General features: G+C 37.6%; 2 protein-coding genes across 14 annotated transcripts in view; both read right to left on the bottom strand.

Moving 5' to 3' along the window:
* RAD51B (RAD51 paralog B) overlaps positions 1-12907 on the bottom strand; it is a 329833-nt gene that overhangs the window by 68091 nt on the left and 248835 nt on the right. The window lies entirely within an intron of this gene.
* On the bottom strand, positions 1815-2280 carry LOC113441610 (large ribosomal subunit protein P1-like). Its single transcript, XM_087923075.1, has one exon. The coding sequence runs from the start codon at positions 2182-2184 to the stop codon at positions 1846-1848; it is 339 nt and encodes a 112-aa protein (XP_087779201.1). The 5' UTR covers positions 2185-2280; the 3' UTR covers positions 1815-1845.

The following is a 12907-nucleotide window of genomic DNA, read 5'->3' as shown; positions in this document are numbered from 1 at the left end:
AATCTTAAAAAACTGCACTATTTGGTATTCTCTAGTTCTGTTCTCCCCTCAAAAACCCTGCAGAATATTGCTCCAAGGAACTTAGTGGGATTAATTCTGTTTCTTACTTCCATTAACTGAGCTTCAATTTACCCTTAATATATTGTAACAAGACCCAGAGATAGATAAAATCAAAGCTATTACTGCATTTTAGGAGCTCAGATTAATTCCATTAATCTACCATTGAATTCATAAATATATAGTGAATTCAAAAACATACCGAAGCATTGGCACCAGTTACATATGTAAACAGAAACTACAATAGCTATTTTAATGTGATACTTTCAGAAACACGGAGCTAAAATTTCCAGGGACAATGTGCAGTAAGTAGTACAGCTACTTAATTTTTGACTTTGGCCTTAATGTTCCAATGAGGTCCTTGTTGGAATGCCAATATGCTATCACTGTATTTTCTGTTGTTTCCATCAGTGATATTCTCAAGATAGATATTTGGAATTCCCTGGGCTACTGGATCCTGGTCTGTGTCTAGAAATCCAGCCCTACGTGTAGAAGAGCTAATCCCGATTGAGGATTAAGATAAAATCAATGCATCTGGAGTTGGGGAAGTCTGATCTACAGTTACTAAAACAACCCTTTGCAGTAATTATTCTGCATATTTTAAATGACATAATAGTATGATGAGTCTATGTTAGAACAAAGAATCCTCCTATGGGTCGGGCAATAATACAACAAACTTAACAGGGTGAAATGGAATGGTTAGAATATCATGGAAACTTTATAATCCACACAACTAACCCAGAGGTGGCTTGTTGGATCTGAAATTGTTTGGGTATATACTGGACCAATTCAACAAATCCACGGGGCTACCTAAACAGAGTTGAGGTTCAACAGATCTCTTTTTCTCTTTCTGAAACAGAGCCTTAGAGAGGCTATTAAAGAGAGTTTCTGTAGATACCCATCTTTTTTATTTTATTCCCTTTACCCAAAATGGTTGGAAAGAAGGAATGAGGGATGAGGGATAAGTAAGTTCCCAACTGATTTATCAAGCTCATATCTGTATTTATTTAATGGGTTTCTATGCCACCCATCACACTAATACAGCAACTCTACCTACGGGTAGTCCTTGACTTACAATGGTTGTACCCAATTTTATTACCTTTTTGCAGTTGTCGTTAAGGAAACCTACAGCTATTAACAAACCCATTGTTGGTTATGGGGTATTCTTGCTGAAAACCTAAAGTAAATGCCGGTTTTCAGCAAAAACATAATACATTGCATCAATATGATTGTGGGATGCTGCAAATAGCTACCAATTGAGGCCAGCTGCTGAACACCCCAAATTTGAACACCTGAAGATAATTCAAATGTATTTGGAGGGGGGGGGGAGGTCTGCTGTAACTTTGAACAGTTGTTAAGTGATCTGATGTAAGTCAAGGACTACCCGTTTGTTGCAGGATGTCTACTAATAGCATTACAGCAGTTTAAAGGATTTCAGACATAGCTGCCATTTGCAAGTTGTTACAAAAGTTTGATTTCATTGCTCTGTGGAGCAACTGACTGAGTCAGTTGGGTCACCTGAAGAGAGATGATTTGTTCACTTTTCATCCAAATGGGAATTTACTCCATGTCTCAAAGGTGATTTTTCAAAAGGCAACTGGACTTATTTGAGGATGTTGTTTCATTTCTCACCCAGGAAGCTTCTTCAGTTCTGACAGAACTGAAATCAGAATTGAAGAAGCTTCTTGAATGAGAAACGAAATGTCTTCCTCAAGTAAAAAACATTGGCTAGTTGCTTTTATTAAAAAAAAAATTCTCTTTATAATTAAGAGTAGAAAAAAGTGCAGCTCAGTCAAAAGGACTGAAGCCCATGTCGTCATCGGATTCTTCCGACTCTTCTTTCTTTTCTTCCTCTTTCTTCTCTTCAGCGGGAGCAGCACTGCTGGTCGGGGTCCCTCCTCCGGTTGGAACCGATGCGGCTGGAGCTCCACCACCAACTCCCACGTTGCAGATGAGGCTTCCGATGTCAATGTTGGTTAGAGCCTTCGCAAAGAGACCCTGCCAGAAAGGCTCCACGTTCACTCCCACCGCTTTGATGACAGCGTTGATTTTATCCTCTGTGACGGTGACCTCGTCGTGGTGCAGGATGAGGGCGGAACAGATGCAGGTGATGGAGAGGGAGGCCATGGCTGAGAATTGGGAGCGTGCAGTGCCAGTCGCCGGGGAAACGCGGCCTTAGCTTTGGCTGAAGAATGCAGCACCTTCCACGCCACGAGACAGCAGGACTGACTTGCCTAGTTGTTTTTTTTGAAACAATCATGACTTGGAATACTGAAAATCTCCAAAGACATTCCTTACTCCACATGTAGAAAAGCAAAATTTTCAAACTATACATCATCTGTTGTACAATGTATACATCATTTTGTTTTGATTTGCTATAGTGGGGAAATATAAAAGTGTGAGGAATCTGTATTTTTCCACATCTCTGTTTGATTGATGCTATGGAGATCTCACATTAATTTAATGAAAGAGATGCCTGAACAAAAAACCATTTGGGTTAAGATTAGCCCATGCAAACTAAGAAAATGAACCTTCTTAAACAATGGTAGTTAGAGGAAAGGAGAATCTGAAGGGCAGAAAGTAATTGCTTTATAACTTTAGGTATAACACTACAGAAATGTAGAAAAAAGAGCATCCAATCACTGTTACTTAACGTTTTCCATGTTCATTACATCTGTTGCTCCTATAATACTGGCATGCTATTACTTTAAATTTGGCAAACATTGATTCATCCATCCCTTGTTTCAAATTTATGCTGCAATTAACATACATATCAGTTTTCCTTTAAGCCTCATCAACAACTTATGTAACAGCTCATTTTGCCAGAACATCTTTGCTTGCTGATGAGCAATCATATGCATAACTATGGAAATGTGGTTTGTTATTAAACAAGTTCTAGCTGAACCAGCAGAGGGAGCACACAATACTGTCACTGCATGTATTGGGGTAGAATAACAGCTGATTGCATTACCCCACCCTTCATTTTCTGATGAGTCCGGTAATTTACAAGGACATGGATTATAACCAATCACTTCTGTTCTGCAGAATCAAAGAGAGGAAAGAACCCCTTGTGCTGAACCTTTCAGAGAAAGGAAGGATAAGAAAGATGCTTGCTGATAATTCTGTTTTCAAAACACTCAAAAAGATAATTGATGCTTGATGGAGATAAGGGTTTACTAAGCAAAGCAAAACAGGGCAGAATGGAATTTTTCTGTCATGCAGCTTAAAAGCAAAACAAAAAAATGACACCAAGGAGAACAGGGAACAGAACGGCTACTGTACTTGGGCTGCGAACATCTGCACAGCAAGAGTTACATTTTACAGCCAACTAGTGGCCATCTGGAATTTTGCAGTCTATCCCAAAAGATAACAGTCAATAAGTGGAGTTTTATTAATGTGTCTAGGTTTGAAATATATGTAATCCCATCATGTTTTGATGTATATACAACAGAAGATAACGTCTGTTGTAAACACACACACACACACATACAGAATGTAGCTCACAGCCAATACCAGGGAGTGTTGAACTATCACTCCCTTGATTCCCAAACAGCATGGGGACATGTATCCTAAGTAATGCTTCATACAAGAAGATCCTGTACTGACACCTCACTCTTCCCCCTATTGCAGAAGATGCTGAAGTCCTAATTTAGAAAAGATAGCAATAGCACTCAGACTTATATACTGCTTCACAGTGCATTACAGCCCTCTATAAGTAGTTTACAGAGTCAGCCTATTGCCCCCAACAATCTGGGTCCTTATTTTACTGAACTCAGAAGGATGGAAGGCTGAGTCAACCTTGAGCCTGGTGAGAATTGAACTGCCGAACTGCTGGCAGCTGGCAGTCAGCAGAATTAACCACTGTGCAACCACTGTACTTCAAGATGAAGTACACACACACACGCACACAATCCCAATGTACTGTATATGCTTGGAGTATTCTGGCTCCCAGTGTGATTTCCAGATGGCATGAAATAGAGAGCCAATGGGTGGTAGGAGAAAGAATGAAATTGGGTCACAGTCTTGTAACAACATAGAAAAGGATTCTCTCTGAAGAGCCAAGCTGGATGTCTGAATCAACCTTCCTCTTCCCCAAACTGTATATGTGTGTATACGTGTGTACATGAGTATTTTTTTGGAGCTGGGGTCATCCTTTAAGCTGCTATTTGAAAAACATCACACTGGGCTGTGTGCAAAAGACAGAACCACATTAAAGGAATCTACTATTACTGTAGAAGATCTATATTTTTAGAAGCAAGCCAGTCTAAAAAGGGGAATATTGTTTATGTATTTCATCTTTTAAAATATAACCCCCTTCCTGAAAATAGATGCCTTTAAATATTATTTGAATATTTAAATATTAAATGTAAGGATTTTCTTAAAAGCAGGACTGAATGATTGATTCAGTCAGTAAATAAAGTACACATTTTTAAAAGAATAGTATGTCCTCTTTCCCTGGCTGTATTTCAAGAGGCAAATTTCATGGGTATCCTGAGAAAGCTGAGATTAAACCAAACTGATTGTACTTTGGTCTTGATGTCTGACATATGTAAGTCATGGTTTTAATACATATTATGATGCATGTCTGAACATTGAGTGCTTGTGACACCTATGGAAGCAGTGAGCTGCAAATACCCTTAGCAGTATCCATTAAAGAAAATCAGTGAGGAACAACTGACTGGATTTAAAGTTAGAATGGCTTTTGGTACTCTGTGGATATTGATTTCTTACAGCCCAATATTTTTTTTCAGCCCTGGAGTTCATTTTGGTGAAGAAATGTAACAACATAAGATAAATACAACCAGCAATTGCCACCAGCCATAGAAATCTTGAACAAATACTATAGCTACAGTAGCCTTCAGAAAAGAAGGTTGCATACCAACTAATTACTTGTCTTCAAAAATGTATGTATATATTTGATATATATTTGGGCCCATATGAGATAGATTGTGAATATATTTGCATGCATATTTCTGAACAAATAATTGAACATGAGGGGGATGATGGAACAAAGATTTCAAAAAGGTAAGATGACAACAGTAGAATCTGACAGAATTGCTTAATTTACTAGAGAATAAGTTCAATCAGACAAAATTTATTTTGACATCTGAAAAACTCCCTGATGATGTACATCAGGGCTGATATTCCCTAAATTATTTTTGGAAATATAAGCCTATTTGTTCTGAAAGGTTTCACAAATTATTTAATGAAGTACTGCAGCTTCTTGACATTAAATCAACTGTATAGTACACTCTGGAAACATGAACAAGACAGGATTTAACCTGCCCATGTCAACAAATCCATATACATCAATAGACCCATATGACTGCCGCAGCTTCAGTGTCTGCTGCCAATTCAGATTAAATTCCAACAACAAAACTGCATGAGAACATTGCCTTCTAGACTCAAGTTCCTCTTGGCAATTCAACAAAATTGAACAAATTCCCCAAAAGAAATCCCTTTCAAAGGCCGTTCATTCCTTGTACTCTCCAACTTCACCCTATTAGTTTGGAGAGAAGTCAGAGATATAGTTTGGAGACAAGTCAGAGATTTTTATATACACTGTATATAAAAATCTAAGATTCTTGCCATCTTAAGAGATGTAACTTATTCATTCTTAACCACCAGCTACATCTTCCTGATAATATCTTGCTGAACAAAGAAACTGACATCTGAAAAACTCCTTGACTTTCAAAAGCTGAAGAAAAAGGTTAAACCGAGGTCTCTCTGGGGAGATGTAGCAACATTTGCATTCAGAGACTGAATCTCAAATGCATTTATTAAAACTTAGGCCTAATTGAAAGTAATTGAAAAAATTGCACATCGACTGCTTCAAAGTAATAATGGGTAAATTATGCTGTTGCCCTGCTTTTATATCAGTTGGAACTACTGCTCGTCCAAGAAAGTAACCAAGCTCTGTCTTCTAATTTGTTCTAGGACAGGGGTGTCAAACTCAAGATGTCATGTTGTCATCATGTGATATATCACAACTTTCCTCCCCCTCCCTAAAACAGGGGTGGGGGTGGCCAGCGCATGACGCATCCAGCTCATGGCCCGCGAGTTTGACACCCCTGTTCTAGGAGGTTTGAGACAAAAATTCACTACAAAGCGATATTATTACAAGAGCTTTCAATTTGCAAAACTCAAACTAAAATAATACAAACAGATAACAATAAAATAATGCATTAATAACTAGCAGAGAAAGTATCCCCCTCCCTCTGGTAACCCTCAACTCCTTGAAAGCTGAGCAAAGATAAGGTCTTAAACAGCTTTGAAAAAAATTAAAGAAGAGGAACTAACCTAATCTTGGGAGACAAGTTGTTCTACAGAGCAGGGGCAAACATTGAAAATGCATGTTGATTAATTTCTTTCCACTGCTGTATTTGTGTATTTGTGGGAGGGAAAGGAGGAGGTAGACTTTAGCATGGTCTGGCATGAGCAGGATGCTGTTTCCACATGAAAGAGATGACCTATAGGTAATCACCAAAGTTTTCTTACATAATATAACTTCAACCAGAAGATAAAGTTGCCAATAAAGTTCTTACAGCTTTCACCCATCAGCATGTTGGCAAGCACATGTTGTACCAACTGCGCTTTAAGGTACTGTTATCTCCATGGGTAGTCACAGGTAAAGGGAATTGCAGGAACCAGATGCAAAATAAGAGGGGCATGCATCACTGTTGCTAAGTCTTCTGCTACAGAAAAAAATCAGCCAAAGTTTAAGAAAGACTATTCTAGCCATCGCTTTCAGCCACTGTTGGAGTAGCAGGAACTGTACGTGCAGGGAAATCCCTATTCTGCAAATCTGCATTTAAAAAAAATATGCAACCCCATTCAGAATTACAGATGGAATTAACCTGAAACCAGGGTTTTCTGGACAAATAGCACTTCCACCTTGTGGGGATTCAATCCGAACATATTTTTTCCCATTTAATCCTTTACAGCTTCCAAAATTGGATAAGGACTTATGTCATCTCCTACTCAGCTTATAAAGGAGATATGCAGCTTCATATCATTAGCACACTGATTGAACGTCAGTCTGAACCGAAGGGTGGCTTCATGTACATGTTAAGGCCACAAGAGAATTGAGCTCTGGGGTGGCCCACAGTTCTGGGGGCCAAATATTTGACATCACCTTTCCATCATTGCTATATGGAACTTCACAAACGAGAGAACCATGGTAAAATAGTGCTCCAATTCCTGTTATTCAGAGTGTCAGTGATATTGAACACCACTAAGAAATCTAACAGGACCAGAAAGGACTGTCTTTCACTTATCCAGGCCTTCTATCTAAGCAATCAAAGCCATTTCTGTTGCATGCTTGGGTTTCAACCCAGTCAGGGAGGAATATAAATAGTCAATTTAATCCAGGGTGCCTTGTAATTACTCTTCTACCACCTTCCCCATTAAGGAAACCTTGGACAGAAGTTCAAACTAGTTAGGCCCACAGAAGGGTGCCTATCACCCACCTCAAGTGCCTATCACCCACCTCAAGTGCCCTTCACTCAAAGAGGCACTCACTATTTCTTAAATCCAGCCCATCATCACCTCCCAGGTAGCTGAAATAGCTAATTCCTTATCTTATTTAGAAAAGTAATCCTACAGATAAACCTGCCTATCAGAATCCATGGGATCAAAAGAATCCCTGTAATGGGAAATGTCTCCAGATGTCTTGAATCACTGTCCTGTGCACAGTACTACCAACTTGATGACCTCCAGATGTTCTGGCCTATAACTCCCATCATCCCTAGCCAGCCTTCACTAGTCTATTGGGTAATTATACAGACAGAATACTATGAAACTGGATGTTGCAATGTCACCACCCGCACACAGGTCTCTTTATAAAGTACTTATTTCTTTCAAATAGAGGATTTAATTACTCAGCCTTGCATTACTTGTATGATGAAACAGAGATCATAATTAGGTAAGGGATCATAACTTCATAGCAACATTAAAGAACACAAGAATCCCAGCTTACGGTTGTGTCCAACCATAACAAGATGATTCACATCATTAGCGTAAAAGGTTGCCCAACACAATAGTACAAAAAGGTATTTTATTATCTAAAATACAAAGCATGTGTCTGTGTAATTGAATTAAATAGGTTCAGACTAGTGTTCAGCATGAACACATATATGCAGTAATTGAGTACATATATCAATCCTTGAGAGTTAATCTGTTACTCCTACAACTGGCAGGCTCAATAAATGTTGCACTGGGAACTAGTTGGGAATTGGGGGAAGGTGAAGTAATAGAATTTGCCATTCTGGATAGAAACCATTGCATGGCTTCAGAGGTTTGGGCTTCCCAATTTTCCAGATATTTCCTACTTCCTGAAATCAAAATGGGAAACTAACTCAGATGCTAACATGGAATTGCACCAATAGTGGCCAGAAATGGAGAGAGATCAAAGAAATATGCTTTTATAATAGCATCACAATTTCTATGCTGCACATCAGTGCTTCATAAACCTAATATATTCATCATGATGAATCTGTGGCATTGTAGGAAAACTGGAGAAATTTGTCGAAAACCACATTGAAATCTTAATAGCTTTAGTGGTGATTGCCCTATTCTCCTTGTGGCAGCACCAGTGAACTGTAAACAAAAACACTGATCTAGATTCAGTAATCACAAAAGACCTGTATTGCTAAAGAAGTCAATAAGAAATTTGCCAGGTAAAAGTATCACATAAGGGCTTCAACATCTCAACCAAAGCCATGATATTTAAAAAAAGGAGAGAGATTGGAAGTAACAGAAAACAGTGGAAGAAAAGAGAGGCAATGAAGGAAGGAGACAGGCCAGGCAAGTTGTCAAATGGAAGAAGAGGAGATTGATTGAAATACTTGCATTTGGGGATGAGATGGAGATTGAAATGAGAGAGGAAGAATACCTTCTTTTTCCCAGTCATTGTTTCTGTAACTTTTTCAAGGATGACAATGTGTGGATGGAAAAATACAATTCTTTTAATAAAAGAACTTTAGTTATTTTTCACAAGATGCTGAGAAACTGCTTATCTGGAACTCATCACATAACTACCCTTTCACTGAAAAGAAGAAAGCATTTTGCATGCAGGAAAGACATATTAGAGAAGATTAGGTTTGCTTCTTGATTTTAAAAAAAGATGTATTCATCTGAGTCCTTTTTGTCAAAAGTTCACAAGTTCACAGTGTAACCTTCTTTCTGCTGTTTTTGAGAAATAAAGTCTTAACCAGAAGTGTCAACCAATCAAATGTTATTGTCAGTATAGGGAAACGTCCTATATCTAGATACAGAAGTTAGACAATAGTATTGTTTCTGTGGTTTCCCCAAGAACTCACATATATAGATGACTTCTTGGGAAAAATCACACATGTAAATCACACTTACTTGGTGACATGTATACATGACACAAAGCAAGATGGGCAGATTCATGAAGCATATTTGCAATAATACTCAGATTAGATGAATTGCTTCTCACAATTATTCAAACCCCAGAGTTGTCCTTCAATGTTAATTGGTCCTTAGTGTTATCTAAGGCAATTCCTTGGGTTGTTTTTTTTTTTCCACAGGCAGAATTCAGCACACCCAGGGTTAAAGTTCCTCTTCTCTGGCACTCTGGCTTAGCTCAGAGTATTGATTACATCCCCTAACAATAGCAAGTCATTAGGAGAGATTTTCTTATTCCATCTCACAATTGCTCCTGACACTAAAGCCACAGCCGAGGGGCCAAAGGCACAGCAGGAATAATCCAGCAGGGTCAGAAGGAGGGGTCAGAGGTTAAAGGCCAGGACAGGTCAATGCTAGGCACCCAGAGCTCCAAGCCAGTGGAGCAGGTGAAAGGTCCATTTCAGTTTCATGCTAGACCTCCTGCTGGAAACTTAAGATGCAATTTGGGAGACTCAGTGAGCTGGTTCACAATAACTTGGAATCACAGATAGGAGACAGCATATGTTCCATAGTTTTTCACTTTGAAGGAGAGTGGATAGTTGGAAACAGAAAGAAAGGGATAGTTTCGTGCTTTTTCCTGAATACAGTCTTGCCAAATGCAGAGTAAAAGCCTTATTAGTTAGCTTATTCCTGGAACCACAACCATGCATTGTCTTGATGTTGGCTTCAGGCAAACAGGGTAGTTTTTGACAATAGCAATTGGATCCATGCATTCATATCAACAGAAGGATAGTAAAATTTTAAAGTATGATTTCACTGAAATTTAATATAACAGTAAAACATGCTTCATTAAGTGATGAAGATAACATTTTTAAAACTTAATATGACATTCTTAAAATTTAAGAAAATTGTATCATCAAATGCTTTATGTCGTTTCAAAGGAAACCCATTACTTTACCATTACTCATACTTAAAATAATGTTTATGTCACCCATAGTCCAATGAGTGACTACAATATTTAACTGTAAGGAATCTAATCATAGGGAAAAAATGAATTTTAGTTTAAAAAAAGCTATGCCTTTATCAGATATTCTCAGGCTTATTTTATAGGTAAAGGTAATGCTTTTAAAATTAAATAATTATCTTCAGGAGAAGTCTACATTATTCCCATCTTTGACAACTGAACCATAATGCATTTGTATAGAAAAGGAGTGAATAAATCATTCTATTGTTGGAGATGTAGTAAAAACAATGCTTCATTCCAACACTGGCAGGTGGGAGGAGATCTTGACATTGTTAAGATTGTAAAAACAATTCATTAAATATATTGATTTGATTTTGAAAAAAATGTTAATATTTTTGGATGACCGTACAAGTGTTCTTTATATGGACATCCAGGAATATGTGGCCTGTTTCTTTCACAATTTGAGGATAGGAAATGTGAAAAAAAAAATCCTGCTTAACAGCAATAAACTAAGACTAGAAACCCATGGCTTCCTAGTACAGAAAGATCTTTTCAAAACTCTTTTACACAATGATTGAGAAAAGCGATGTGATTTAACTCATTCCTTACCAACATTGTTTGAAAACATCGTCATTATCACTTACTTTCTTAACTGTAAATACAAATAACATATACTGGAGTACCAATTACTTCCCCAGAACATCTTGAGATTTGCAACTATAGACAAGTAATTATACTCCCAAGAACAAGGTGTCAAACTCCCGGCCTGTGGGCCAGGTGCATCATGCGTTTAGTGAAGGTGAAAAAAGTCCCGATAATTTATGTGACGCCACCATGATGCCAGGAATTTGACAATCTTGCTCAACTGAAGAACAACTGAATTTTGTATAAGAAAGAGATAATTAGGCTTTCACTTCAAAATCACCAAGAGAGAAAGCTTATATATAAGAACACTGGATTTGTTGTAACACATTAAAAAAAATAGCCTATTGATTTCAGGATCCCTTGTTGACAATTCCCTCTGCTCTATCATCCCGAAAGGGCTCTTGAAGTGGAAAGTGGAGTTGCCATGTTGAAAATTCTGACTATCAAATTATTACAAAGCAGCCAGTGCTTTGTATGGTACGGAGTTCAGCTCTCGGCTTCACTCAAAGGAACAGGCAGGATCATCCATCCTAAAAACTTCTTCAATAGGCTTCTATTCTGCTGAAGGTAAGTTAACCTTACCTTCTCAGTCTGTCATTTTCTGGCTAGATATCCTACAATCCAACATCCTGCAGACTGTGAATGCTAATATGGAAAATTACTGAATTACTGAGTTACTGAATTATGACTAGATTTCAGTTAATGGACCAGTCATTTTGGGTCTAACTGCCTGATAGTTTTTAACTAACTATCTGCCGGTTTAACAAACTGGAAGTGAACTGATGACGATAATGGCTAGCCTCTTGTGTCAGAAATATCCGCATTGACACCAGACCTAATGTATTAGATTTAGATCAATATTTAAGAATTACAGTAACAAAATGAAACTTGTCATGCCTTAGTTTACCTATGGTCCAATATATGGAGCAGATCACCCTTTTAATTTAATTTTCTGATATATCAATTTCTTTTGTCAGGAAGTTATTGCTTGCTATGTTTATGCTTGATAAAACCTCATGTTTGCAGGACAAGAGAGCTGTCTCTTTATTCTGGTGTGAAGGAATGAGTTTACTCTCAAACTTTGAATCTGCTATCAACAAATTCAAAGATTGATCAATATGATTCCATGTCAACCAGTTTTAATTTGTTGTTTAAAGACTGAGTCTTTTTACATATTAATTGTAGCACAGTACTTGTTCTTGATTTATTTTGTTGCTGGTGTTTAGACCTTTCCCTGCTTTTTTTTACATTTAGTTATAGGTTTAAGGTTTGCCTTATTTAAATACATTATACCAATGGCATTAAAAAAAATTAAAATAAATTTGTATGACCAATTAGTGAATCTAAGGGGCTTTCTGAATGTTCATATTTTTCCACTTGCTTCCTTATTAGGTTTCCTGCTTAAGCAGGGGGTTGGACTAGAAGACCTCTAAGATCCCTTCCAACTCTGTTATTCTTTTATTATCCCATCTGTTGAGAATCCCTAAAGTTCTGGCAACAAACATCTGAATGTTACCATGTTCTCCCCATTTCAAATATCAAATTGCTTCAAAATAAATTTGGTTTTTGTATTTTAATTTCCTTACTATGGATAATTTACAATTGATTTCAATTTACAATTTTTAAAATCCTGAAATATTTGAGTTGAGAGAATAGATCAATTGCCGGGGGCAAATCAATAAGGTGAGGAAAGGGAAGCAGAAAAATGACCATAATTTTATTCTTGTTATGTGGCCTTATCTCTGATCTTCCCTATTACAAACTATGTAAGTTCCTCATATGAAAGAGACAAACTTGGCTGGGGCTACAAATAAGAATCTTTATTCTTTGTACAAAGGCAACAAAAGCTATCATCTCCTTGTCAGATCCAGG

Source organism: Pseudonaja textilis, chromosome 1 (assembly GCF_049901715.1).
Source record: "Pseudonaja textilis isolate UNSWEBS1 chromosome 1, rPseTex1.2, whole genome shotgun sequence".
Lineage (NCBI taxonomy): Eukaryota > Metazoa > Chordata > Lepidosauria > Squamata > Elapidae > Pseudonaja > Pseudonaja textilis.
Note: the sequence above shows the minus strand (reverse complement) of the source record. Positions and strands in the feature narration are given on the sequence as shown.